The sequence below is a fragment of the Phyllobates terribilis genome, unplaced genomic scaffold, assembly GCF_046119375.1.
Source record: "Phyllobates terribilis strain yellow unplaced genomic scaffold, ASM4611937v1 Scaffold_2__4_contigs__length_985480577, whole genome shotgun sequence".
Lineage (NCBI taxonomy): Eukaryota > Metazoa > Chordata > Amphibia > Anura > Dendrobatidae > Phyllobates > Phyllobates terribilis.
Genome location: NW_027362762.1, coordinates 940,398,486 through 940,426,101, shown reverse-complemented (window position 1 = coordinate 940,426,101; position 27,616 = coordinate 940,398,486). Strand labels below are relative to the sequence as shown.

The 27,616-nt window shown below is 49.5% G+C and overlaps 2 protein-coding genes across 4 annotated transcripts in view; one reads left to right on the top strand and one right to left on the bottom strand.

Moving 5' to 3' along the window:
• GET1 (guided entry of tail-anchored proteins factor 1) overlaps positions 1-18,298 on the bottom strand; it is a 108,250-nt gene extending 89,952 nt beyond the window's left edge. For both annotated transcript variants that reach the window (XM_073668427.1, XM_073668428.1), the window contains exons 1-2: positions 18,155-18,298; positions 15,082-15,247 (exon numbers count right to left, since the gene is read on the bottom strand). In XM_073668427.1, coding sequence (XP_073524528.1) covers positions 15,082-15,247; positions 18,155-18,244 — 256 coding nt within the window. In that variant the 5' untranslated portion in view covers positions 18,245-18,298. The remainder of the gene's footprint in view (positions 1-15,081; positions 15,248-18,154) is intronic.
• A 528-nt stretch (positions 18,299-18,826) lies between these two features.
• Positions 18,827-23,412, top strand: HMGN1 (high mobility group nucleosome binding domain 1). Of its 2 annotated transcripts, none has more exons than XM_073668433.1 (5): positions 18,827-19,091; positions 20,310-20,375; positions 20,899-20,955; positions 21,632-21,757; positions 22,540-23,412. In XM_073668433.1, the coding sequence occupies exons 1-5, from the start codon at positions 19,077-19,079 to the stop codon at positions 22,579-22,581; spliced, it is 306 nt and encodes a 101-aa protein (XP_073524534.1). In that variant the 5' UTR covers positions 18,827-19,076; the 3' UTR covers positions 22,582-23,412. The 2 variants fall into 2 exon arrangements, with proteins under 2 accessions (XP_073524534.1, XP_073524532.1); XM_073668431.1 differs by having other exon boundaries at positions 18,830-19,091; positions 21,629-21,757.
• Positions 23,413-27,616: the final 4,204 nt, after the last annotated feature.

The window sequence follows — 27,616 nt, the reverse complement described above, 5'->3', positions numbered from 1 at the left end:
CACTGAGCAAGACACAGAAGTACAAGGTGTTCAGTGATCAGAGACATGGCCAAGGTGAGGAGGCTGAGCCCGACCACCACTGAGCAAGACACAGAAGTACACAGTGTTCAGTGCTCAGAGACAAGGCCGAGGTGAGGAGGCCGAGCCCGACCACCACTGAGCAAGACACAGAAGTACAAGGTGTTCAGTGCTCAGAGACAAGGCCGAGGTGAGGAAGCTGAGCCCGACCACCTCTGAGCAAGACACAGATGTACAAGGTGTTCAGTGCTCAGAGACACGGCCGAGGTGAGGAAGCTGAGCCCGACCACCACTAACCAAGACACAGAAGTACAAGGTGTTCAGTGCTCAGACACAAGGCCGAGGTGAGGAGGCCGAGCCCGACCACTGAGCAAGACACAGAAGTACAAGGTGTTCAGTGCTCAGAGACAAGGCCGAGGTGAGGAAGCTGAGCCCGACCACCACTGAGCAAGACACAGAAGTACAAGGTGTTCAGTGTTCAGAGACACGGCCGAGGTGAGGAGGCCGAGGCCAACCACCACTGAGCAAGACAAAGAAGTACAAGGTGTTCAGTGCTCAGAGACACGGCCGAGGTGAGGAGGCTGAGCCCGACCACCACTGAGCAAGACACAGAAGTACAAAGTGTTCAGTGCTCAGAGACAAGGCCGAGGTGAGGAGGCCAAGCCCGACCACCACTGAGCAAGACACAGAAGTACAAGGTGTTTAGTGCTCAGAGACACGGCCGAGGTGAGGAGGCCGAGCCCGACCACCACTGAGCAAGACACAGAAGTACAAGGTGTTCAGTGCTCAGAGACACGGCCGAGGTGAGGAGGCTGAGTCCGACCACCACTAACCAAGACACAGAAGTACAAGGTGTTCAGTGCTCAGAGACAAGGCCGAGGTGAGGAAGCTGAGCCCGACCACCACTGAGCAAGACACAGAAGTACAAGGTGTTCAGTGCTCAGAGACACGGCCGAGGTGAGGAGGCCGAGGCCAACCACCACTGAGCAAGACACAGAAGTACAAGGTGTTCAGTGCTCAGAGACAAGGCCGAGGTGAGGAAGCTGAGCCCAACCACCACTGAGCAAGACACAGAAGTACAAGGTGTTCAGTGCTCAGAGACAAGGCCGAGGTGAGGAAGCTGAGCCCGACCACCACTGAGCAAGACACAGAAGTACAAGGTGTTCAGTGCTCAGACACAAAAGTACAAGGTGTTCAGTGCTCAGAGACACGGCCGAGGTGAGGAGGCCGAGCCTGGCCACCACTGAGCAAGACACAGAAGTACAAGGTGTTCAGTGCTCAGAGACACGGCCGAGGTGAGGAGGCTGAGCCCGACCACCACTGAGCAAGTCAGAAAAGTACAAGGTGCTCAGTGATCAGAGACATGGCCGAGGTGAGGAGGCTAAGCCCGACCACCACTAACCAAGACACAGAAGTACAAGGTGTTCAGTGCTCAGACACAAGGCCGAGGTGAGGAGGCTGAGCCCGACCACCACTGAGCAAGACACAGAAGTACAAGGTGTTCAGTGCTCAGAGACAAGGCCGAGGTGAGGAGGCCGAGCAAGACCACCACTAACCAAGACACAGAAGTACAAGGTGTTCAGTGCTCAGAGACAAGGCCAGGGTGAGGAGGCCGAGCCCGACCACCACTGAGCAAGACACAGAAGTAGAAGGTGTTCAGTGCTCAGAGACACGGCCGAGGTGAGGAGGCTGAGTCCGACCACCACTGAGCAAGTCAGAGAACTACAAGGTGTTCAGTGCTCATAGACACGGCCGAGGTGAGGAGGCTAAGCCCGACCACCACTGAGCAAGACACAGAAGTACAAGGTGTTCAGTGCTCAGAGACAAGGCCGAGGTGAGGAGGCCGAGCCCGACCACCACTGAGCAAGACACAGAAGTACAAGGTGTTCAGTGCTCAGAGACACGGCCGAGGTGAGGAGGCCGAGCCCGACCACCACTGAGCAAGACACAGAAGTACAAGGTGCTCAGTGATCAGAGACAAGGCCGAGGTGAGGAAGCTGAGCCCGACCACCACTGAGCAAGACACAGATGTACAAGGTGTTCAGTGCTCAGAGACACGGGCGAGGTGAGGAAGCTGAGTCCGACCACCACTGAGCAAGTCAGAGAAGTACAAGGTGCTCAGTGATCAGAGACATGGCCGAGGTGAGGAGGCTAAGCCCGACCACCACTGAGCAAGACACAGAAGTACAAGGTGTTCAGTGATCAGAGACATGGCCAAGGTGAGGAGGCTGAGCCCGACCACCACTGAGCAAGACACAGAAGTACACGGTGTTCAGTGCTCAGAGACAAGGCCGAGGTGAGGAGGCCGAGCCCGACCACCACTGAGCAAGACACAGAAGTACAAGGTGTTCAGTGCTCAGAGACAAGGCCGAGGTGAGGAAGCTGAGCCCGACCACCTCTGAGCAAGACACAGATGTACAAGGTGTTCAGTGCTCAGAGACACGGCCGAGGTGAGGAAGCTGAGCCCGACCACCACTAACCAAGACACAGAAGTACAAGGTGTTCAGTGCTCAGACACAAGGCCGAGGTGAGGAGGCTGAGCCCGACCACCACTGAGCAAGACACAGAAGTACAAGGTGTTCAGTGCTCAGAGACAAGGCCGAGGTGAGGAGGCTGAGCCCGACCACCACTAACCAAGACACAGAAGTACAAGGTGTTCAGTGCTCAGACACAAAAGTACAAGGTGTTCAGTGCTCAGAGACACGGCCGAGGTGAGGAGGCCGAGCCTGGCCACCACTGAGCAAGACACAGAAGTACAAGGTGTTCAGTGCTCAGAGACACGGCCGAGTGAGGAGGCTGAGCCCGACCACCACTGAGCAAGTCAGAAAAGTACAAGGTGCTCAGTGATCAGAGACATGGCCGAGGTGAGGAGGCTAAGCCCGACCACCACTAACCAAGACACAGAAGTACAAGGTGTTCAGTGCTCAGACACAAGGCCGAGGTGAGGAGGCTGAGCCCGACCACCACTGAGCAAGACACAGAAGTACAAGGTGTTCAGTGCTCAGAGACAAGGCCAAGGTGAGGAGGCCGAGCCCGACCACCACTGAGCAAGACACAGAAGTAGAAGGTGTTCAGTGCTCAGAGACACGGCCGAGGTGAGGAGGCTGAGTCCGTCCACCACTGAGCAAGACACAGAAGTACAAGGTGCTCAGTTATCAGAGACATGGCTGAGGTGAGGAGGCTAAGCCCGACCACCACTGAGCAAGACACAGAAGTACAAGGTGTTCAGTGCTCAGAGACACAGCCGAGGTGAGGAGGCTGAGTCCGACCACCACTGAGCAAGTCAGAGAAGTATAAGGTGCTCAGTGATCAGAGACACGGCCGAGGTGAGGAGGCTGAGCCCGACCACCACTAACCAAGACACAGAAGTACAAGGTGTTCAGTGCTCAGAGACAAGGCCGAGGTGAGGAGGCTGAGCCCGACCACCACTGAGGAAGACACAGAAGTACAAGGTGTTCAGTGCTCATAGACACGGCCGAGGTGAGGAGGCCGAGCCCGACCACCACTGAGCAAGACACAGAACTACAAGGTGCTCAGTGATCAGAGACATGGCCGAGGTGAGGAGGCTAAGCCCGACCACCACTGAGCAAGACACAGAAGTACAAGGTGTTCAGTGCTCAGAGACACAGCTGAGGTGAGGAGGCTGAGTCCGACCACTACTGAGCAAGACACAGAAGTACAAGGTGTTCAGTGCTCAGAGACAAGGCCGAGGTTAGGAGGCCGAGCCCGACCACCACTGAGCAAGACACAGAAGTACAAGGTGTTCAGTGCTCAGAGACACGGCCGAGGTGAGGAGGCTGAGTCCGACCACCACTGAGCAAAACACAGAAGTACAAGGTGTTCAGTGCTCATAGACATGGCAGAGGTGAGGAGGCTGAGCCCGACCACCACTGAGCAAGACACAGAAGTACACGGTGTTCAGTGCTCAGAGACAAGGCCGAGGTGAGGAGGCCGAGCCCGACCACCACTGAGCAAGACACAGAAGTACAAGGTGTTCAGTGCTCAGAGACAAGGCTGAGGTGAGGAAGCTGAGCCCGACCACCTCTGTGCAAGACACAGATGTACAAGGTGTTCAGTGCTCAGAGACACGGCCGAGGTGAGGAATCTGAGCCCGACCACCAGTAACTAAGACACAGAAGTACAAGGTGTTCAGTGCTCAGAGACATGGCCGAGGTGAGGAGGCTTTGCCCGACCACCACTGAGCAAGACACAGAAGTACAAGGTGTTTAGTGCTCAGAGACAAGGCCAAGGTGAGGAGGCCGAGCCCGACCACCACTGAGCAAGACACAGAAGTACAAGGTGTTCAGTGCTCAGAGACAAGGCCGAGGTGAGGAGGCCGAGCCCGACCACCAGTAACCAAGACACAGAAGTACAAGGTGTTCAGTGCTCAGACACAAGGCCGAGGTGAGGAGGCCGAGCCCGACCACCACTGAGCAAGACACAGAAGTACAAGGTGTTCAATGCTCAGAGACAAGGCCGAGGTGAGGAAGCTGAGCCCGACCACCACTGAGCAAGACACAGAAGTACAAGGTGTTCAGTGCTCAGACACAGAAGTACAAGGTGTTCAGTGCTCAGAGACACGGCCGAGGTGAGGAGGCTGAGTCCGACCACCACTGAGCAAGACACAGAAGTACAAGGTGTTCAGTGCTCAGAGACACGGCCGAGGTGAGGAGGCCGAGCCCGACCACCACTGAGCAAGACACAGAAGTACAAGGTGTTCAGTGCTCAGAGACACGGCCGAGGTGAGGAGGCTGAGTCCGACCACCACTGAGCAAAACACAGAAGTACAAGGTGTTCAGTGCTCAGAGACACGGCCGAGGTGAGGAGGCTGAGCCTGACCACCACTGAGCAAGACACAGAAGTACAAGGTGTTCAGTGCTCAGAGACAAGGCCGAGGTGAGGAGGCCGAGCCCGACCACCAGTAACCAAGACACAGAAGTACAAGGTGTTCAGTGCTCAGACACAAGGCCGAGGTGAGGAGGCCGAGCCCGACCACCACTGAGCAAGACACAGAAGTACAAGGTGTTCAATGCTCAGAGACAAGGCCGAGGTGAGGAAGCTGAGCCCGACCACCACTGAGCAAGACACAGAAGTACAAGGTGTTCAGTGCTCAGAGACACGGCCGAGGTGAGGAAGCTGAGCCCGACCACCACTGAGCAAGACACAGAAGTACAAGGTGTTCAGTGCTCAGACACAGAAGTACAAGGTGTTCAGTGCTCAGAGACAAGGCCGAGGTGAGGAGGCCGAGCCCGACCACCACTGAGCAAGTCAGAGAAGTACAAGGTGCTCAGTGATCAGAGACATGGCTGAGGTGAGGAGGCTAAGCCCGACCACCACTGAGCAAGACACAGAAGTACAAGGTGTTCAGTGATCAGAGACATGGCCGAGGTGAGCAGGCTAAGCCCGACCACCACTGAGCAAGACACAGAAGTACAAGGTGTTCAGTGCTCAGAGACAAGGCCGAGGTGAGGAAGCTGAGCCCGACCACCTCTGAGCAAGACACAGAAGTACAAGGTGTTCAGTGCTCAGAGACACGGCCGAGGTGAGGAGGCTGAGTCCGACCACCACTGAGCAAAACACAGAAGTACAAGGTGTTCAGTGCTCAGAGACACAGCCGAGGTGAGGAGGCTGAGCCTGACCACCACTGAGCAAGACACAGAAGTACAAGGTGTTCAGTGCTCAGAGACAAGGCCGAGGTGAGGAGGCCGAGCCCGACCACTACTGAGCAAGACACAGAAGTACAAGGTGTTCAGTTCTCAGAGACAAGGCCGAGGTGAGGAAGCTGAGCCCGACCACCTCTGAGCAAGACACAGAAGTACAAAGTCTTCAGTGCTCAGAGACACGGCCGAGGTGAGGAGGCCGAGCCCGACCACCACTGAGCAAGACACAGAAGTACAAGGTGTTCAGTGCTCAGAGACAAGGCCAAGGTGAGGAGGCCGAGCCCGACCACCACTGAGCAAGACACAGAAGTACAAGGCGTTCAGTGCTCAGAGACACGGCCGAGGTGAGGAGGCCGAGCCCGACCACCACTGAGCAAGACACAGAAGTACAAGGTGTTCAGTGCTCAGAGACACGGCCAAGGTGAGGAGGCTGAGTCCGACCACCACTGAGCAAGTCAGAGAAGTACAAGGTGCTCAGTGATCAGAGACATGGCCGAGGTGAGGAGGCTAAGCCCGACCACCACTGAGCAAGACACAGAAGTACAAGGTGTTCAGTGCTCAGAGACAAGGCCGAGGTGAGGAGGCCGAGCAAGACCACCACTAACCAAGACACAGAAGTACAAGGTGTTCAGTGCTCAGAGACAAGGCCAAGGTGAGGAGGCCGAGCCCGACCACCACTGAGCAAGACACAGAAGTACAAGGTGTTCAGTGCTCAGAGACAAGGCCGAGGTGAGGAGGCCGAGCCCGACCACCAGTAACCAAGACACAGAAGTACAAGGTGTTCAGTGCTCAGACACAAGGCCGAGGTGAGGAGGCCGAGCCCGACCACCACTGAGCAAGACACAGAAGTACAAGGTGTTCAATGCTCAGAGACAAGGCCGAGGTGAGGAAGCTGAGCCCGACCACCACTGAGCAAGACACAGAAGTACAAGGTGTTCAGTGCTCAGAGACAAGGCCGAGGTGAGGAGGCTGAGCCCGACCACAACTAACCAAGACACAGAAGTACAAGGTGTTCAGTGCTCAGAGACACGGCTGAGGTGAGGAGGCTGAGTCCGACCACCACTGAGCAAGTTAGAGAAGTACAAGGTGCTCAGTTATCAGAGACATGGCCGAGGTGAGGAGGCTAAGCCCGACCACCACTGAGCAAGACACAGAAGTACAAGGTGTTCAGTGCTCAGAGACACGGCCGAGGTGAGGAGGCCGAGCCCGACCACCACTGAGCAAGACACAGAAGTACAAGGTGTTCAGTGCTCATAGACACGGCCGAGGTGAGGAGGCTAAGCCCGACCACCACTGAGCAAGTCAGAGAAGTACAAGGTGCTCAGTGATCAGAGACATGGCCGAGGTGAGGAGGCTGAGTCCGACCACCACTGAGCAAGTCAGAGAAGTACAAGGTGCTCAGTGATCAGAGACATGGCCGAGTTGAGGAGGCTAAGCCCGACCACCACTGAGCAAGACACAGAAGTACAAGATGTTCAGTGCTCAGAGACAAGGCCGAGGTGAGGAGGCCGAGCCCGACCACCACTGAGCAAGACACAGAAGTACAAGGTGTTCAGTGCTCAGAGACACGGCCGAGGTGAGGAGTCCGAGCCCGACCACCACTAACCAAGACACAGAAGTACAAGGTGTTCAGTGCTCAGAGACAAGGCCGAGGTGAGGAAGCTGAGCCCGACCACCACTAACCAAGACACAGAAGTACAAGGTGTTCAGTGCTCAGAGACAAGGCCGAGGTGAGGAGGCCGAGCCCGACCACCACTGAGCAAGACACAGAAGTACAAGGTGTTCAGTGCTCAGAGACACGGCCGAGGTGAGGAGGCCGAGCCCGACCACCACTGAGCAAGTCACAGAAGTACAAGGTGCTCAGTGCTCAGAGACACGGCCGAGGTGAGGAGGCTGAGTCCGACCACCACTGTGCAAGTCAGAGAAGTACAAGGTGCTCAGTGATCAGAGACATGGCCGAGGTGAGGAGGCTTTGCCCGACCACCACTGAGCAAGACACAGAAGTACAAGGTGTTTAGTGCTCAGAGACACGGCCGAGGTGAGGAGGCCGAGCCCGACCACCACTGAGCAAGACACAGAAGTACAAGGTGCTCAGAGACACGGCCGAGGTGAGGAGGCTGAGTCCGACCACCACTGTGCAAGTCAGAGAAGTACAAGGTGCTCAGTGATCAGAGACATTGCTGAGGTGAGGAGGCTAAGCCCGACCACCACTGAGCAAGACACAGAAGTACAAGGTGTTGAGTGCTCAGAGAGAAGGCCGAGGTGAGCAGGCTGAGTCCGACCACCACTAAGCAAGACACAGAAGTACAAGGTGCTCAGTGATCAGAGACATGGCCGAGGTGAGGAGGCTAAGCCCGACCACCACTGAGCAAGACACAGAAGTACAAGGTGTTCAGTGCTCAGAGACAAGGCCGAGGTGAGGAGGCCGAGCCCGACCCCCACTGAGCAAGATACAGAAGTACAAGGTGTTCAGTGCTCAGAGACAAGGCCGAGATGAGGAGGCCGAGCCCGACCACCACTGAGCAAGTCAGAGAAGTACAAGGTGCTCAGTGATCAGAGACACGGCCAAGGTGAGGAGGCTAAGCCCGACCACCACTGAGCAAGACACAGAAGTACAAGGTGTTCAGTGCTCAGAGACACGGCCGAGGTGAGGAGGCCCGAGCCCGACCACCACTGAGCAAGACACAGAAGTACAAGGTGTTCAGTGCTCATAGACACGGCCGAGGTGAGGAGGCTGAGTCCGACCACCACTGAGCAAGTCAGAGAAGTAGAAGGTGCTCAGTGATCAGAGACATGGCCGAGGTGAGGAGGCTAAGCCCGACCACCACTGAGCAAGACACAGAAGTATAAGGTGTTCAGTGCTCAGAGACAAGGCCGAGGTGAGGAGGCCGAGCCCGACCACCACTAACCAAGACACAGAAGTACAAGGTGTTCAGTGCTAAGAGACACGGCCGAGGTGAGGAGGCTGAGCCCGACCACTACTGAGCAAGACACAGAAGTACAAGGTGTTTAGTGCTCAGAGACACGGCCGAGGTGAGGAGGCTGAGCCCGACCACTACTGAGCAAGACACAGAAGTACAAGGTGTTCAGTGCTCAGAGACACGGCCGAGGTGAGGAGGCTGAGCCCGACCACCACTGAGCAAAACACAGAAGTACAGGGTGTTCAGTGCTCAGAGACACGGCCAAGGTGAGGAGGCTGAGCCCGACCACCACTGAGCAAAACACAGAAGTACAGGGTGTTCAGTGCTCAGAGACATGGCCGAGGTGAGGAGGCCGAGCTCGACCACCACTGAGCAAGACACAGAAGTACAAGGTGTTCAGAGCTCAGAGACAAAGCCAAGGTGAGTAGGCCGAGCCCGACCACCACTGAGGAAGACACAGAAGTACAAGATGCTCAGAGACAAGGCCGAGGTGAGGAGGCTGAGTATAATGTCCGTGTCTGACCATGCAGGAACATGGTCTGATCATACCACAGCTCCTGGGCAGGGGAGGAAGCAAAAGAGTATACAGACAGGACAGCAGGGGATTGCTAATGATTCTTTTTGTGAGGTAAAACATTTCCGTTCCTGTTTTTAAACAATATTTTACCTCAAAAAAAGAATCAGCTGTGATCCCCGGCTGTCCTGTCTGTATACTCTTTTGCCTCCTCCCCTGCCCAGGAGCTGTGGTATGATCAGACCATGTTCCTGTACGGTCAGACACAGCCATTACACAGTACACAGCAGGGGAACATTTATAAGATTATCTCAGCACAGGAACATTTTATTTAAACTCATCCAATTGTGGAACTTATTATTATTACAAGATCTATTGATTTAAGGTAACCTTTTATCTTGGGAAAAAACCCTTTTATCACCAAAATACAAATTGCCTAATAATCCTGCACGTGGTGTATGCAGTACACCAGGAAGAGGGGAAGTCTAAAAATATTCATTAAACATATCATTCAGGATGAGCCCCTGTGATACATTTTGGGGCAGTATCTAATCTGCAGTAATTCCCTAATTGCATTATGGTGATTTCACAGTTTTAATAAACATTTTGCACAATAAATGGAAAAACTAAGCAGGAATATTTGAAAAACTTCATCATTCTCAGACCTTATGCTGCGAACTAAAATTTACATTGGAAAACATGTCCGATCATTGCAATAAATCAGCTCAATTTGCATCATCATTTGCAAAGTAGTGCAGACCCTGCAGGGACACCTGGACCCCTGCTGCCTGGGAGAAGTGAGGAGGTGTGATGGTGCTATAATTGTACAGTAATGTAATAAGGGCTGACCTACTGTGCATACCTATACCTCCATATTACAATGCATGCAGGTCCTGTATAGTGGGAAGGCATTCTGCACAATGGTACACGGTTGGGCACTGCTGCGGGGTTTGCATCCTTGATTGACCAGAGCCTAATCCTGCAGCCGTAATGATATGCAGTAAGAAAATTAGTACAAACATAAAGTGGCTTTCCTAATCAAGGTGCATCCTGATCCGCCTCTAATGACAGTCAAATCTAGAGGTGTCTGCGTAGGGCTCTATTCACAAACACCTATAGGAGATACAGGAATGGCAGGTACTTGTACAATTGGCTACCTGTTATCTATGCCGGCCAGCAGATGTCTAGGGAGTGTTTATATGAGATTTTTAGCGGGAACCACCGTGATTTTGCAAAGCAAGTTTTTATAGGTGGAATGTAAAATAAACATGTTTCACATGTAAAACCGCAAATAATAAGACCTACCCGGAAATATAAGCCCTAAGTAGAGTCAGGGCCAAAGTTAGGGGTTTGGGAGTATATTGCCCGAGGTCTTCATTCTCTTAGGGAGATCCAGTGTTTCATGTGTATGTGCAGTGTGTGTATATACATATGAATAAGTCATGGGCTAGTGCTTTGTACTGACCACACATATATTTATACATGTAAATGAGATCTACTCTGAGACGTCTTTTTTTCTAAGCTAAACAAGTTCAACTTTTTCAACCTCCCATCATATGAGAGGCCTCCATCCCTTGTAATAATCTAGTTGCCGCCTTTGAACTGGCTCTAACTTCTGAATATCCTTTTTAAAATGTGGAGCCCAAAACTGGATCCCATATTCCAGATGTGGCCTCACCAGTGATTTATGAAGGGGTAACAATACGTTGGGATCGCGGGATTTTCTCTCTCTTTTTATATATCCTAAAATCTTATTTGCTTTTGCGGCTGCTGCCTGACATTGAGTACTGCTGCTCAGCTTACTTGTAACCAGAATCCCCCGTCCTTCTCCTGTTCTGTAGTCCCGAGTACACTCCCATCTAATGTGTATGTAGCAATAGGATTACTCCGTCATAAGTGCATTACTCTACATTTATCTACATTAAACCTCATCTGCCAAGTGTTTGCCCATTCAGTCATCTTATCCAGATCGTTCCACAATATCGTAATGTCCAGATCAGATTCTAATATCCTACATAATTTGGTGTCATCAGCAAAAACTGACACTTTACTCTCAATCCCATCCCCAAGGTCATTAATAAAGAGGTTAAAAAGAATCGGTCCTAGCACAGATCCCTGCGGTCCCCACTGCTCCCAGTACAGATCCCTGCGGTCCCCACTGCTCCCAGTACAGATCCCTGCGGTCCCCACTGTTCCGAGTACAGATCTCTGGGGCCCCCACTGCTCCCAGTACAGATCCCTGCGGCCCCCACTGTTCCGAGTACAGATCCCTGCGGCCCCCACTGTTCCGAGTACAGATCTCTGCGGCCCCCACTGTTCCGAGTACAGATCCCTGCGGCCCCCACTGCTCCCAGTACAGATCCCTGTGGCCCCCACTGCTCTCAGTACAGAACCCTGCGTCCCCCACTGCTCCCAGTACAGATCCCTGCGTCCCCCACTGCTCCCAGTACAGATCCCTGCGTCCCCCACTGCTCCCAGTACAGATCCCTGCGGCCCCCACTGCTCCCAGTACAGATCCCTGCGGTCCCCACTGCTCCCAGTACAGATCCCTGCGGTCCCCACTGCTCCCAGTACAGATCCCTGCGGCCCCCACTGCTCCCAGTACAGAACCCTGCGTCCCCCACTGCTGCCAGTACAGATCCCTGCGGCCCCCACTGCTCCCAGTACAGATCCCTGCGGTCCCCACTGCTCTCAGTACAGATCCCTGCGGTCCCCACTGCTCCCAGTACAGATCCCTGCGGTCCCCACTGCTCCCAGTACAGATCCCTGCGGCTCCACTGCTCCCAGTACAGATCCCTGCGGTCCCCACTGCTCCCAGTACAGATCCCTGCGGTCCCCACTGCTCCCAGTACAGATCCCTGCGGTCCCCACTGCTCCCAGTACAGATCCCTGCGGCCCCACTGCTCCCAGTACAGATCCCTGCGGTCCCCACTGCTCCCAGTACAGATCCCTGCGGTCCCCACTGCTCCCAGTACAGATCCCTGCGGCCCCCACTGCTCCCAGTACAGATCCCTGCGGCCCCCACTGCTCCCAGTACAGATCCCTGCGGCCCCCACTGCTCCCAGTACAGATCTCTGCGGCCCCCACTGCTCCCAGTACAGATCCCTGCAGCCCCCACTGCTCCCAGTACAGATCCCTGCGGCCCCCACTGCTCCCAGTACAGATCCCTGCGGCCCCCACTGCGGACTATCTCTCATTTAGAGAACGTACAATTTATGACGACTCTTTGTTTCCCATCATTTAGCCAATTCCTTACCCATCTGCATATAGTTCCCCCAAGTCCTTGCTTCTGTAGCTTCAGTATCAGGCTGCTGTGTGATACATCATGTGTATGTGCAGTGTGTGTATTTATAGTGTGTGTGCGTATATGCATGTGTATGTGCAAAGTGTATCTATCTACATGTGTATGTGCAGTGTGTGTAGATACATGTGTATGTGCAGTGTGTTTGTATATACATGTGTATGTGCAGTGTGTTTGTATATACATGTGTATGTGCAGTGTGTTTGTATATACATGTGTATGTGCAGTGTGTGTAGATACATGTGTATGTGCAGTGTGTGTAGATACATGTGTATGTGCAGTGTGTGTAGATACATGTGTATGTGCAGTGTGTGTATATACATGTGTATGTGCAGTGTGTGTATATACATGTGTATGTGCAGTGTGTGTATATACATGTGTATATGCATGTGTATGTGCAAAGTGTATCTATCTACATGTGTATGTGCAGTGTGTGTGTATATAAATGTGTATGTGCAGTGTGTGTGTATATACATGTGTATGTGCAGTGTGTGTGCATATGCAGTGCCTTGTGAAAGTATTTGGCCCCCTTGAACTTTTCTACCTTTTGCCACATTTCTGGCTTCAAACATAAAGATATAAAATTCTAATTTTTTGGGGAAGAATCAACAACAAGTGGGACACAATCGTGAAGTGGAACGAAATTTATTGGATATTTTAAACTTTTTTTTAAAAAAAAAAATAAAAACTGAAAAGTGGGGCGTGCAATATTATTCGGCCCCCTTGAGTTAATACTTTGTAGCACCACCTTTTGCTGCGATTACAGCTGCAAGTCGCTTGGGGTATGTCTCTATTAGTTTTCAACATCGAGAGGCTGAAATTCTTGCCCATTCTTCCTTGCAAAACATCTCAAACTCATTGAGGTTGGATGGAGGGCGTTTGTGAACAGCAGTTTTCAGCTCTTTCCACAGATTCTCGATTGGATTCAGGTCTGGACTTTGACTTGGCCATTCTAACACCTGGATACGTTTATTTTTTAACTATTCTATTGTAGAGTTTGCTTTATGTTTGGGATCATTGTCTTGTTGGAAGATAAATCTCCGTCCCAGTCTCAGGTCTTTTGCAGACTCCAACAGGTTTGCTTCCAGAATGGTCCTGTATTTGGCTCCGTCCATCTTCCCATCAATTTTAACCATCTTCCCTGCCCCTGCTGAAGAAAAGCAGGCCCAAACCATGATGCTGCCACCACCATGGCTGACAGTGGGGATGGTGTTTTGAGGGTGATGAGCTGTGTTGCTTTTACGCCAAACATATCGTTTTGCATTGTGGCCAAAAAGTTTGATTTTGGTTTCATCTGACCAGAGCACCTTATTCCACATGTTTGATGTGTCTCCCAGGTGGCTTGTGGCAAACTTCAAACGAGACTTTTTATGGATATCTTTGAGAAATGGCTTTCTTCTTGCCACTCTTCCATAAAGGCCAGATTTGTGCAGTGTACGACTGATTGTTGTCCTATGGACAGACTCTCCCACCTCAGCTGTAGATCTCTGCAGTTCATCCAGAGTGATCATGGGCCTTTTGGCTGCATCTCTGATCAGTCTTCTCCTTGTTCGAGATGAAAGTTTAGAGGGGCGGCCGGGTCTTGGTAGATTTGCAGTGGTCTGATACTCCTTCCATTTCAATATGATCGCTTGCACAGTGCTCCTTGAGATGTTTACAACTTGGGAAATCTTTTTGTATCCAAATCCGGCTTTAGACTTCGCCACAACAGTATCTAGGACCTGCCTGGTGTGTTCCTTGGTCTTCATGATGCTCTCTGCACTTGAAACAGAACCCTGAGACTATCACAGAGCAGAGACCCCTGAGACTATCACAGAGCAGGTGCATTTATATGGAGACTTGATTACACACAGGTGGATTCTATGTATCATTTCCAGTCATTTAGGACAACACTGGATCATTCAGAGATCCTCACTGAACTTCTGCACTGAAAGTAAAGGGGCCGAATAATATTGCACGCCCAACTTTTCAGTTTTTATTTTTTTTAAAAAAAGTTTAAAATATCCAATAAATTTCGTTCCACTTCACGATTGTGTCCCACTTGTTGTTGATTCTTCCCCAAAAAATTAGAATTTTATATCTTTATGTTTGAAGCCAGAAATGTGGCAAAAGGTAGAAAAGTTCAAGGGGGCCATATACTTTCACAATGCACTGTACATGTGTATGTCAAGTGTTTGTGCATATACATGTGTATGTGTAGTGTGTGCATATATACATGTGTATGTGCGTGATGACATGATGATATTTGAATAAATGTGGATTGTTGTTCATGGAAAAAAAAAATTAGAAATCCCCTGAAAATAAGCCCTAACCCATCTTTTGGAGCAAAAAATAATATAAGACCCTGTCTTATTTTCAAGGAAACACGATATTTAGGGTGAAACCATGTGCCAAAAACGCGTCATGTAAACCAACCCTCAGACTTGCCTAATGGGTTACAGAACTCAGTTTTGAAACAAGATGCTGGTTCCAGAGGTCGCAGCCCCACACGTCTGACAAGTGCATGTGATACTGTAAGAATTGAAGTAAAATTGCAATCATGAACTAACGAAAAAAAGAAGAGTACAGTATATGAATCTACGTTTTTTCCTAATGGAAACTTTGAACGTGATCCATATTTGGCAGCTTTATTAGTGAAGTGTTGGTGTATACTCCTCATGGTATTACCGTGCGTCTTCAGTTTGTCCGTCATCTTGTTGATTTTGCGCTCCAGTCTGGCGTATCTTGCGAACTCATCCATCATACTGATACTGTTGAGCTCCTGTCTCATACACTGAATATCGGACCTCATCTGCTGCTCCTGGTCAGCATCCTTCTGCAGCAACCGGGACACCTACACCGGACAAAACAGATGTAGCAGAGCCGTGTTTAGATGACGCAACGTCTGTGGCTTTTCACAGGACAGCAGATAAATGGAGAGCGTTATCATATAGGGGCTTTACAGTTTGCTAAATCTGCCCTGCGTTACATGCTGGTGATCCTACCGGCTATGGAGGTTCCAAATATCAGACCCAGACCGATTACACAATGCCCTAGTGTAAACCATCATTTTGAAATGATGTCACCAGGTTTTTGTTACCCAATTTGAGATAAGCATGATGTAGGGACGGAAACTATGATTCCAGTGATGTGTCACTTATTGGGGTGCTTGCTGGAGTTTTGATAAAATCGCTGTTTTATCTGCTGCAGATCTACCAGTTCTGTGTACACTGTGCATAGGCAGAAAGCTGCCAATCAGTGGTGGGGAGAGGGGTAATATAGAGCTCATGAATATGGAGGACTACAAACAGTGATAATCTACTGATAAAACAGTGATTTTATCAAAACTATAGCAAGCAGCCTAGTAAGTGACGCATCACTGGAATCAGGATCTCTGTCTGTACATCATGCTGCTCTCAAATTAGGTGACAAAACTTGATGACAGATTAGAGTTCTCCAGACTTTTTTAATAACATAAAATGCATTATTATTGCCCCAGCAGCTCCAGTGTCGATCTTCATTGACACTGCTGCATCAGTGACATCACGTCTACAACATGTGACCACTGCAGCCAATCCCTGGTCGCACTTTGTAGATCGGACGTCACTACTGCCGCCTTACTAAGAATTTTAGAGAGCAGTGGGGAGAGGGCGTTGGAGCAGCAGAGGCTTCAACGGATAAGATTTATAAAATGTATAGGGTTGAGCAACATGTTTCCCAGTACACTGGTCCAGCAGCCATCGGAAGAGAGGCCTGTGAACCGCATCCTACTGGACAGCATCTCCAACGCCTCATCAGATTAGTAGGCCTGGCACAACGTCACGCTGCAATGATGAAGCCTACTAATCAGAAGAAGAGCCAGGGATCCCAGCGAGGTTTGCAGGGCTCTGGTCCAGTGGCAAAGGACTACCGATATGGCCACTGGACCAAGGTCATATGAATCTTTACAGTCAACTTTTAAACATGTCACCTATACACAGAATAAGAGCCCCCTGGACACTAGAATAGATCCCGTGACCCATTTTGAAGACGTTAGAATAGTGGTCTCCATTCAGGGTCTATGGGACTGATGTAGATAGCTAAACACTGTCCTCATCTACCTCCGTCATTCCATAGACTGTGAGCATGACTACCACTTCATTTAAACTTCTCCAGATTAGGACCCCCATTCTAATAATTAGTGGTAAACCAGCGATCATACATTAATCATCTATCTCATGAATAGGCAACACTTTTTTGTGGATTAACCCCCTTTAGGCCAGGGTCCCACAACTGTGTATTCTCTCATCCGAGAGATTCGGGCCGATTGTGCAAATCACACACTGATCAGAGTTTGATCCGATTCTCTTGGATGAGAAGATGGAGAAAAATAATTTCTCCATTCGGTCAATCCATGGAAATCAGACCACACTCAAGACTCATAGATTGTAGTGATGATCAGAAGTGCTCGTTACTTGCGTTTGCCTAGGGTGCTTGGGTACGCACCGAGTATCGAGGGTGCTCTAGTGACATGTTCGATTCCCGTGTCCCCATGTTTCGTGGCTGATAGCTACAAAACATGCAGAGATTGGCTGTGTATGGCAGGCAATTCCCGCATGTTTTGTGGCTGTCTAACAGCCGCAAAACATGCGGTCACGGGGACTCGAACTCCCTCGATACTTGGTGCACAGAGCACCCTAGCCAAACTCGAGTAAGGAGCACTAACACTCATCACTAATAGATTGTAGCTTGCAAGCAGCAGGTACCTCACTTGGTATCTGTTGAGTTATGTCTTATTCTGTAACGTCTTTTACTGTCTGTACCAGTCCCCTCTAAAATGTAAAGTGCTGCGGAACATATTGGAAATATAGAAATAAAAAAAATATTATTATGTCCTCCGAGTGCAGTTCGATGGTTTCCAGACTCATTGACTTGCATGGCCGAGTGCAATCCGAATATCAGATCAAACTTGGACATGCTGCGATTTTTTTCCTTGGACAGACACTGCCTCATAGGCTAACATGGGGATGAGTGCTATCCATCAAGTCAGATAGCACTCGTTTGATTATTATACCCGTCTGCATGAGCCCTTAATCAGATCATCCCAATGTGCTCCAATGCAATTCCTGCAGTTCAAATGACACCTTCCACTCTGCTGCATCAACATAAACCACAAATAAAACACCTAATATTCCCTGAAGGTCACAGTGTCGCATAATCAATGTCCTTCATAGTATTTACATTGAAGTGTCCAGTATACAGCCTTCTCACAGGTCACATGCATACATTATAGCCATAGACTATGTAGATACATAAGGCTGGCACACTGTATGGATATGCCTGGCACTGAGTGTACAGACATGGCTGGCACAATGGTGGAACTGATGTCTCCTCCTGTGCAATCCACTGGAGGGTGGGGGGGGGGCTCCATATTTGTTTGCAGCAGGCTAGGACCTGGGGATGTAGAGCCCACACGTCTGCTGCTATAAGCTGAGCATTAAAGTCCTGCATCCATGGGGGGAGATGATAGATCTGCAGCAGATCTGAGAGGTTATGTCAGGTGAGGAGGAAGCTCAGTGTGCACAGGGGGCATTGCAGCCCTTGCAAATATTCCCATAGCAGTTGCTGCATTTATGTAACACATGGAGGGGTGATGGTGGTGGTGTGTGTGGGTGGGGGGGGTCCTAAAAAAAAAAAAAAAAACGCGCATTCCATTAGATCTCTGTATAGTGGCCCCTCCACGACTAGTCGCCCTCTTTAAAACCTTTGCTTGCTTACTTACTATTGAGGATAAGGAAGGAAGCTGGATTTTAAAGAGATTGCACAGAAACACAGTGATCAGCACTAACAACCACGCACAGCTCTCCGCCATGTTTCCCCGGGATCACATCACATCACATCACACACACACACAATAGCAATCACCAAGTCCCGCCCCCTCCTCTCCTTATCCGCCAGTGAGGAGGAAGAAGAAGAAGAAGAAGAAATGGCTGGCCGGTGACTACAACTTCACCAAAGACCCATGAGGGGAGAAAACAATGAAGCAATTTCTTTTCTCCATCTTTATTGCGCGCGAGGAGGAATGGAACGTTGGGAAAGGGCTTAGAACGTTGGGGCTGGTGACGTTCCATCCGCTGCGCGCTCTGACCAATCAGCGCCCGCCCTTCTATTTACCACCAGTGATTCAAACAAACCTGGAAAAAAAAATAAAAAAAAACAATGGAGGGAAAAAAAAACAAAAAAAAAACCCCAAAGCCGATTTACTATCACCCCACCCCCTAAGATGGGGGAGGGGGCAATTACCAGATGACTGACAGCTTAACCTACCCAGACAGGTGCCCGTGTTATGGTTTAAAAGGCGCTCTTTAGGCGGCCTCCACCAATCAGTGGGGGGTAAAGGGGCGGGGATTGTGGCTATGCCCCTCCTACCTACCCCCCCCCCCCTCCAGCAGGTTGAATAGATAAAGAGGCGGAGGAATCCTATCCGGTTTGAACTAGTTCTCCTGGCGGTGGCATATTAACCGCTTGCGAGCGCTGTGCAGCCAGCTAGTTCTTTGTGAGGACTCCATCTGCAGGAGGAGAGCGGGGACTTCAGCGCTGACACCCAGCTCGGCCATTAGTACTGCTGCTGTCGCCTCTGCTGGACACTTTCTACTTGAGGGATTTTTTTTTTAGCATCGTTCTTCTAGCACAAATCAATCGCCATGCCTAAGAGAAAGGTAAGCGGCTCCTCCGCGCTGCGCCGCCGCCGGCATCCTCCTCAAGGACGAAGGCGATGGGAGCACCTCTGCACCTTCTCCCAACTTACTGCGCCTGTTTTACCGCCAAAAAGTGGCGCCATTGTTGCGCCTTATATTTGGCTCCTCTTTTCATAATTTTTATTTTTGCATTTATTTATATTTGCATTGATTTCTAATCATTTATATATATTTTTTTTTTATACATTTTGCCACATTCGGTGTTATCGGTTTTTTTTCCGTTAATGGCGGCGGTGTGGGGTGGGGGGTAATGGCGCGCAGTGGAAGACGAGAGGCTCAGCAGCTTCTGTCGTGTGGGGTTTTTTTTTTTTTTTTTTGCTCTCCTCTTCCCGCCCGCCCCGCAGCCCTCGGTGGCGGGTTCTCCTCTGCGCTCTCCTGAGCCGACTGGTCAGTCACAGAAAGCGGGGAGGTCCGGACGTTCTAGAACGTTCACGACGCGCTTTAGCCAATCAGAGGACTCCGGGCGATGAGCTTTTAACCAATAGGAGCACGATCAATTGGTGACGTCACAGCCCATCAAGTTCCCCCGTGTGTGTATGTTGTATGTCGCTGATGACCCTGAGGGGAGGGGGAGCTACTGTCTCCATAGATGAGGCATGTTCCACTCAGGCGCACCAGGTGGGGGGAGGGCGGCCAGCGCCATGGCTTTGGCTCTTGTTTGTTTATAAGGCAGCTTACATTCTTCCCCGCGCACCCCCCCCCCCTCTCCTCCTCCTCCCATTTATTCTTTACTATGGATTTCATGTCCTGTGGGCATGTCTGCTCAGCGCCATCTACTGGCGGAGGAGTGCTGGGAGGACTAAACATGTTTCAGTCTTAGAGCAGTGTAAGGCAGTCCTGCAAGTTAGCGGCTGCTGCAGCGCGAGGTCCTAGCGCCTCCTGCTGTGGGCTCTGCCTACACAGCTGTTTACACTGCATTATTCAGGCAATCTGAGATTCCTGGTGCTGATCTGCTAGATTTGCAGCACTTTGGTTTATGGATTTTTGGCTTTTTTTTTCTTACATAATGCATTTTGGCTCCCACCTGACTTCTGTTTTTACTATTCCCATGCATTACTGGCTTATGATTCAGGGGCCTGGGAAAGCTGGGTGACTACTGTAATTCTGCACTGAGTGATTGCTGATTACTTGTATCTTACACTTGGGGCAATGATTTATTGTAAACCTCTTATCTTTCAGGTTAATGCCGCTGATGCTGGAGATGCCAAGGATGAGCCCAAGAGGAGGTCGGCACGGTTGTCGGCTGTAAGTGTTCTGCATTTTTAAAGGGTGTTTTTTTTTTTTTTTTTTTTTTTTAAACCGCAAGTTGTCACTTTCAATAAATATAAAAAGTGGCTCCCAGGCTGTAGATGAGACCTGAGCCGCCTCTTTATTAAGAGAAATTACTATTAATTTACTAAACAATCACTGGTTAATAGGTAATGCCTGAAGGGAGGGGGGGGTCTCTGGTACTGACACTGGGGGGTGACTGGAGCAGGGACAGATTATCTAGAGCTTGAAGTCAATAATGAAATGTGTCTAAATAATGCAATCGTGGCATTTTCCTCTTTAGGAAAAAAATGCAGGCAAAGACGACCAATAACTTTATTGCAACTTTTTTTTTTTGTTTATAGTTAACTTAAAGAGGTTGTCCACTAATATCCATGTCTGATCTGCCGGGGTCTGGCACCAGTAGTGGACAACCTCTTTAATATTGTAATTCTGTGGCACCTGTGATTTCTCATCGGTTTGTTAGATTTTATGATTTTTGCCTTTCTTTTCTGTTTAGAAACCTGCTCCACCAAAAGCCGAACCAAAGCCAAAAAAGGAAAAGGCCGCCGTAAAGGTGAGTTCATGTCCAGCGGTCAGAAGTGACCCAGTCACACAATCAATAGAAGCAGTAAACAGTGATGGGCAGGTTACATTTAGCTGCTTCCTTGCCCAATCGCTGCATCTCTAGTGAGTTGACAGTCTAAAACGGCGCCACCTCTGTCCACAGGTGCTGTGTGGTATTGCAACTTTACTTCATTGAAGTGAATGAGGTTCATGTGCAATAGCGGCCTGTGGTCAGGGTTGGCCAATCCCTTTTATTCTTTAGTAGTTTATCTTTGCAGTCTGTGCTATAGCAGAACATGTTTGGCCAGACAAAGCAGCTTTAGGGTGCCATCTATTACTTGTTAAATGAAATAATCCTGTACTCTCCTTCCTGGTCCAAAACCAACATCTCTATCGGGTCGCCTGAGTGCTGCTACCAGTCATCAGCACCTGCGCTTACTCTTAAACGTGTGAGTGGCTGCAGTGCTGATGTGAAGTGACTGCCATGTGTGTGGCTGCAGACTTCATGTTGGCAGGTGACTGTTGGTCCAGGAGGATAGTAGAAGGTGACTTTCAGTGGGGCTCTCCTTCAAGAAGGGTTTATTCTGATCAGGCCACCCCCTCTAAATTCTTTTCCTTAGAGGGGACATGATCAACCACCAACTGTTAGAGATCCCATATTTATCCTTCCTGTATTCTTTTAGGAGAAGGAGGACAAAAAAGTTCCAGCAAAGGGAAAGAAAGGAGCTAAAGGCAAACAGACTGAAGAAGCTAACAAGGAAGACGCTAAGGAGGACCTGCCATCCGAAAATGGAGAGACAAAAAGTGACGAGGTGGGTAACTAGATAGATTTATTTAGTATTGCAACAAACAAGCTGCACAAATGGCGCATAGTATAAACTGATCATCTGTTTAGAGCTTGTTGCTTGCGCATATACTCCCCACCCATAAGGTGGAGCTGAACTCTAATCTTCATGATAGTGGGTGCAGGAGATACAGTTGCACCTGGTCCAGCAGCCTGTGGCATCCTAACTTACACCACTGTATATCTGGATCTGTAATCTTGATAGTTCCTACCAGTATAACTATATAAGAAATTGTAAGTTGCTACTTGTGGCCTTTCACTTCAATGAAGCTGACTTGCAAGACAAGCACCCTAAAACCCAAAGGGCCTTAAAGTTTTTTATACACTGCAAACCATAAAGTGAATTCAACTTGCTGGCTGTCCAACTGCATCTATCCAAGATTAGCTGAGTGGTGTAGTCTGCAGATCCCTGGGCCTTTGGGATCGGTTGTTGCCAAGCTGTCTGACTCGCGGTGATCAGAAAGTTCTGCTAGTCCCTATATCCCTTTTTAAAGGGACTCTTAAGCACTGAGTGATTGTTCAAACCAAGCACAGGTGCTCAGTGCACCCTTAGTGTGGCCAAACTTTCCAGTGCAACTTGCCAAATATTTGACCACACCAAGGGTGCACTTTACATTGTCACAGATTCAGCGTTCAGTCTCTAAAAATTAAATAAGTAAATTCATGGCTTGTCCTCTCCAAAACTGCTGGTTTTTGGGGTGGGGATTATTATTTTTTTTTATTCTAATTCTTCTCTTCTTCTTTCTCCAGGCCCCAGGATCCGATGGAGACAAGGAATCCAAATCTGAATAACCTACATCTGTTCTAAGTCTTTTATCAGTGGTTCCTGTACCTCCCTTGTACAATTCAGAGGAATATTTTTATCAGCTATTTTGTAAATGCAAGTTTTTTAGTAGTTTAATTCTAGAAAACACACTTTTAAAATAGGAGGGAATCCCACCATGTCTTTGTTTCTTGAGTTGTGGTTTTTATTAAGTATTTGACACGTTCTGCCCATTATTCTATACAGTGATCAGTCCTGCGAATTGTACCGGAGCACTAGGAAGTAGCGGAGCTTCCATCCCGTCTAGACGGTTAAATGCATAAACGACAAAACACTTTTATTTTTTTCCCTTATTTTGTGATCTAATGCCTTCTACTTTTCTTGGCGGATTCCCTGACATGGCGTGGGGGTGGCAGTGCCCAGTGTTCCCATACTGGCTGATATGGATGGCATTTTTCTTTTTTTAAAATTTTTTAATTTGTCTTAACATTTTACCTGTTCTCTGTACCCATATTGTCTTGCGTACAATTTTTACAATCTAATAAAAAAAAAAAATCCCCTGGTGTTGGATTTCCCCTCTAAAAAAAAATTGTGTACTTATCTGTGATGTTACCATATTTTTTCCTATATTTTTGGGTAGTGGTATTTTCATTTCAGTAACTATGTAAAAGTGCTGTGAATCTTTTAAAAAAAAAAAAACAAACCTTCGAGTGTGTAGTGAGTGTGATGTGAAGTACTGGGAAGTTACAAAAAAAAGAACTTAAAATTAAAAAAAGCGGTTAAATTTGTCAACCACTTCACTCCCCGGGGCAGCAGCATTATCCTTTTTTTTTTTTTTTTTTTTTTTTCATAAGAACTTTCTCTACCATCTCCCCCTTTTCAGAGGATAGGGGAGTGTTTAAGCTAACGAGTTGAAGATACTGGTACGAGGGGGGTGCTCTGTTCTTTTTTACAAGAACAACTTGTATTTTGAGACTTAAAGTTGTAAAAGCCGCTAGTTTTTATGGATTCTGATTTTTCTCACTTTCATTCATGTTTTTATTCCTAGATTTCCATTCTACTAGAGTTTAAAGGTTAAAAAAAAAAATGTACAGATTGTTCATAGTGTCTGTGTACTGATCACTAAACCAATAAAAACTGGTTTAAAAAAATTATAGCGACTTGTTGGATCGTGAATTGACTTGCTGAAGTTAGTGCATAAGTAATGACAAATTCATCGTTTGGGGGAGGGAGGATCTCTAATCTGATGGGCACTTAAAAGTTTTCTAAACTTTAAAACTTCTACACATGAAGGTGGCCATATACATTAGACTTGTTGACTGAGTCAGCAGACAGTCTTGTGTAAGTGGCCTATAGCTTGTTCAAATCTGGGAAAGGGTGTGATTGTTTTTTTTTTTTTTTTTTTTTTTTTTTTAAATATTTTAAGTCTCCTTTAGAGAACTTGGGTACTTGAAAGATCAGTTGACTCTTTGATGGCAGTTATGGGGTGGGGGATGTTTTCAGAAGGAAATCCATCTGCACCCCACAATTACAGCCCTTTGACAACAGAATTTAAAGGTGCAAACAGCAGCAATTGGAGCTGGTTCCAGTTGCTGCGGTTTCAAGCACAAGAGGTTAAAAGCCTTCCCACCCCCCAACCTCCCCGGGCTGCAGTTTGTTAAAAAAAAATTTAAATAAAAGCGCAAACTGGTTTTCCAGGACATTCTTCCTGACAGCATTATGGAGGTTGTCCTTCTACCGAGCGGAGAGGTTAAAAGACCCCTCACCCCCACCAGTGGTTTTCCTGTCCCTGTAAGGACAGACAGACGTGTGGGAGCTTTCTCAGAGAAGTTACCTTTTGTGGGATCGGGGGCTTCACCCTCTCCTTCCCCAAGGTGGGTTCCTCCAGCTGCATGTCCAATTGAGTGGGGGCTCCTGGTCCTGGAGCCACTTCCCTCCCAGTGGGGGCTCTCTGCTTCCACAGCCTGCCAGAAGGCGGCTGCAGGCACGGAGATGTCACTTCCTGTGATGGTGGAGTGGCGCCGCGTATTGTGCTTCTGGGTGCATTCCAGGCTGGAACGCAGGAATCGTCGGAGGCCAGAGCAGTGCTTTGGGTGATGTCGTAGGGTGCTGCGCTTCCGATTTTGGGTCTCCGGCGAGCGTTCCACAGTGGAACGCGGATGAAGATGCCGGGAAGGAGTCCACATAGCGTATGCAGCAGGGATACGGTGGATTCCTGAAGGGGACATCCTACCAGGGCGGCACAGACAATCAGGCTGTGTGCCCACGTTGCAGATTACAAGCGTTTTTGATGCGGAATTTCCGCAGCGGAAACTCTTGTAAAACGCTTGGTAACTACGCACACCATGGTCCCCAATGGGATTCCGCAAGTTCTATGCACATGCCGCAGCATTTATAAATCCGCAGCATGTCAATTAATTTTGTGTTTCCACAAGCGGAATTGCCTTTGTCCAATGCATAAAAAACGCAAGGCAATTCCGCGTGTGGAATTCCGCATGCTTTTTTCCGGGAGAGGACATGCGGAAATGAAGCAGAAATTTTCTGCTTCATTTCTGCAACGTGGGCACATAGCCTTAGAAGACAAGGTAGGATATATAAAGCTACCTTGATCTGGGGGCACCTCTTTATCAGTATGGAGGATGCAGGAAAGACATTCCCACTGAGTCCTTAGTGACTGTAAGTGGCCTTAAGTTACAGATTAATTATGGGGTTAAACACAGGTTGGATATGCTGTGTCTTTACATTAGGACAAGTCTGTATCTGCCACAATGACATCTACATTCAGGACTGGCAGATCCTCTGGAAAAACCAGATAAGCCATTTGTAATGTTAAATTGCCTGATTCATGGGCTAAACAACTATGTGAGGGCTGCACCCTTTAATCATTAAAGATGAGCAGGTCTCCTTCCTAACGGAGATGCGCACCATGGTCAGAGAGGAGGTCCAGGCTTCCATCTCAGGCCTCTTACTGGCCCAGATGCCTCAACAGGGCCCTCGTGTCAAAAGACCAAAGTGGGAGATGGAACAGTCCTCAGATGAGGTTTTAGTAAAGATCTAGAAAAGGAAGGAGAAATTATCTCAGAACACCCAGAGGTGGGCAAGATGTACCTCTTCTTCAGAAGACACTGACAAACTACTTCGGGCAGAAAGGAGCACAAAGTAGATGGAGACCCTAACGCCTCAGTCAGTCCAGGGCAAAATGTTTGGGGGCCTGAGGTCATCGGGTTTTCCCAGTAAACAGCCACATCCGGAGATTGATTCTGGAAGAGTGGGAGGACGCAGAAAAAAGTTTGGTCATCTCTCTGGATTTCAGACTTGGTCTACAGTTTGAACCTGAGGGGATAAGGACCTGGGAAGAGATCCCGAAGATTGAGTGGCCAGAGTGTCTAAGAAGACTTCAATCCCCTTTGAAGATTCTTCAAGCCTCAGAGAGCCTATGAACAGGAAGGCTGATGGTCTCCTTAAGAGAGTCAGTGAGGCATCCGCAGCAGTGATTGCCAATGTAGCCACCCCCTCCAGGGAAGACACGTTAGAGAGTCTCCCCTTATTGAAATTGGCAACAGGGTTCTTAGCGGATGCTTCTGCAGAATCTGAGCGATTTGCAGCACAACACAATTCCTTGTCAAATGTGCCTCGTAGAGCTATTTGGATGAAGTCTTAGGGGATTATCAGTCTAAGAATAAGCTGTGTGCCATACCCTTTTCAGGGTCCGGTTCTAGACAGTATCCTAGAAAGTGCAACAGACAAAAAGAAAGTGTTTCCTGAGGAAAAGTAAAAGATACCCCCCCCTTCAGAGGACCTGCCGCTTCCAGAGGTGGGAAAAGGGAAGTCTGGTCGGTGGAGCCACCCCAAAGTGTGTAGCGGTAGAGCCCTCCCCCCTCTCTTTGGATCAGGTTCAGGGGCTAGGAGGCTAGGAATTATTCTGGATTCCAGGCGAAGAATCTTGCTGTTGCCAGAGGAAAAGCAGAGAGCAGTAAAAAAACAGGATCTGCCTATTCCTTCAGAATCGAGCTTCTATAACAACTGAAAAGAAGATCTTTGGAACCTTAACAGCCTGAATATCGTGCGTCCGATGGGGTCCGTTCCACACAAGAGGCCTGCAGAGAACAATTCTTTCGGCCTGGGACAGACGACAGAGTTCCCTAGACAGAGAGATTTGTCTTTTTCTGTCACCCATGACGGCACAACGAGAGAGGGGATCCGCCCTTCAAGGACAGGAAACCTTCAAGATAAAAAGGGCGGCGCCTCTCCCCGCTTCAGTGGTTTCCTGTCCTTGATGGGGGACCTTCCTTCTCGTCGGGCGCAAGAATAACAGTCGTCTTACCGGGGCTGGTCTGGTTTGGCAGGGCACAGTCTCTGCTGCGGCCGGTCCCGTGAATCCTGGAAGTGTCGCGGGGGGCGCCAACATGTGGTCTCCCCGCGTGCGGGCGGTGGTCTTGCGGCACCTGCACAGCATGGTGGCCCGCAACCCCGCGTCCTGGATGTGACGTCACAGGGCACGACGGGAGATGACGAAACCGGAAGTCGGGCCCCGATGACGCGCGTCGGGGCCTCCTGACCCCTGTGAGGGGGCGGTACCGGAAGCTGCGGGGACGCTGGCGGTGATCTCCCTAGCACAATGGAGGTACTTAAGGGTAGATCACCGGCCAGGCAGCGGCGCAGTGAAGTAATGGCCTCACAGCAGCCCTCCCCACCGCATGAGCAGCAATCCATGCTGCAGCTGCAGCAGCCCAGGGAGATGGAGCAGCCTCGGCGCCAGAAGCGTACGCAGGAGCAGCGTCCAGCGCAGAGTAGGAGCAGTGGACGTTCTGGGACACGCAGCGCCAAGGATTCCAGATCCAGCCGGCATAGCTCCAGCAGGGTTGATGATTCCGCGGTCTCCAGAGAAGTATCGGATACCGTCCTGCCTTCCGTTCCGGTACCCTGTCTTGGTTTACTGGGTGGTGAGTGAGCTACGTGAAAGTCGACGTATTAATGTAGACTTTTTCTGTTTTGTCTCTCTCTCTCCCTCTCCTTCCTCCGGTAATGGGCAGGATGTCCCTAAGAAGTGTAAAGAGAAGGCCA

What these genes read in the sequence shown, in the direction of transcription:
- HMGN1 (XM_073668431.1), top strand. An exon ending in GGTCGGCACGGTTGTCGGCT is followed by an intron (nt 20,376 to 20,898) that starts GTAAGTGTTCTG and finishes TTTTCTGTTTAG; the next exon opens with AAACCTGCTCCACCAAAAGC. An exon ending in AGGAAAAGGCCGCCGTAAAG is followed by an intron (nt 20,956 to 21,628) that starts GTGAGTTCATGT and finishes GTATTCTTTTAG; the next exon opens with GAGAAGGAGGACAAAAAAGT.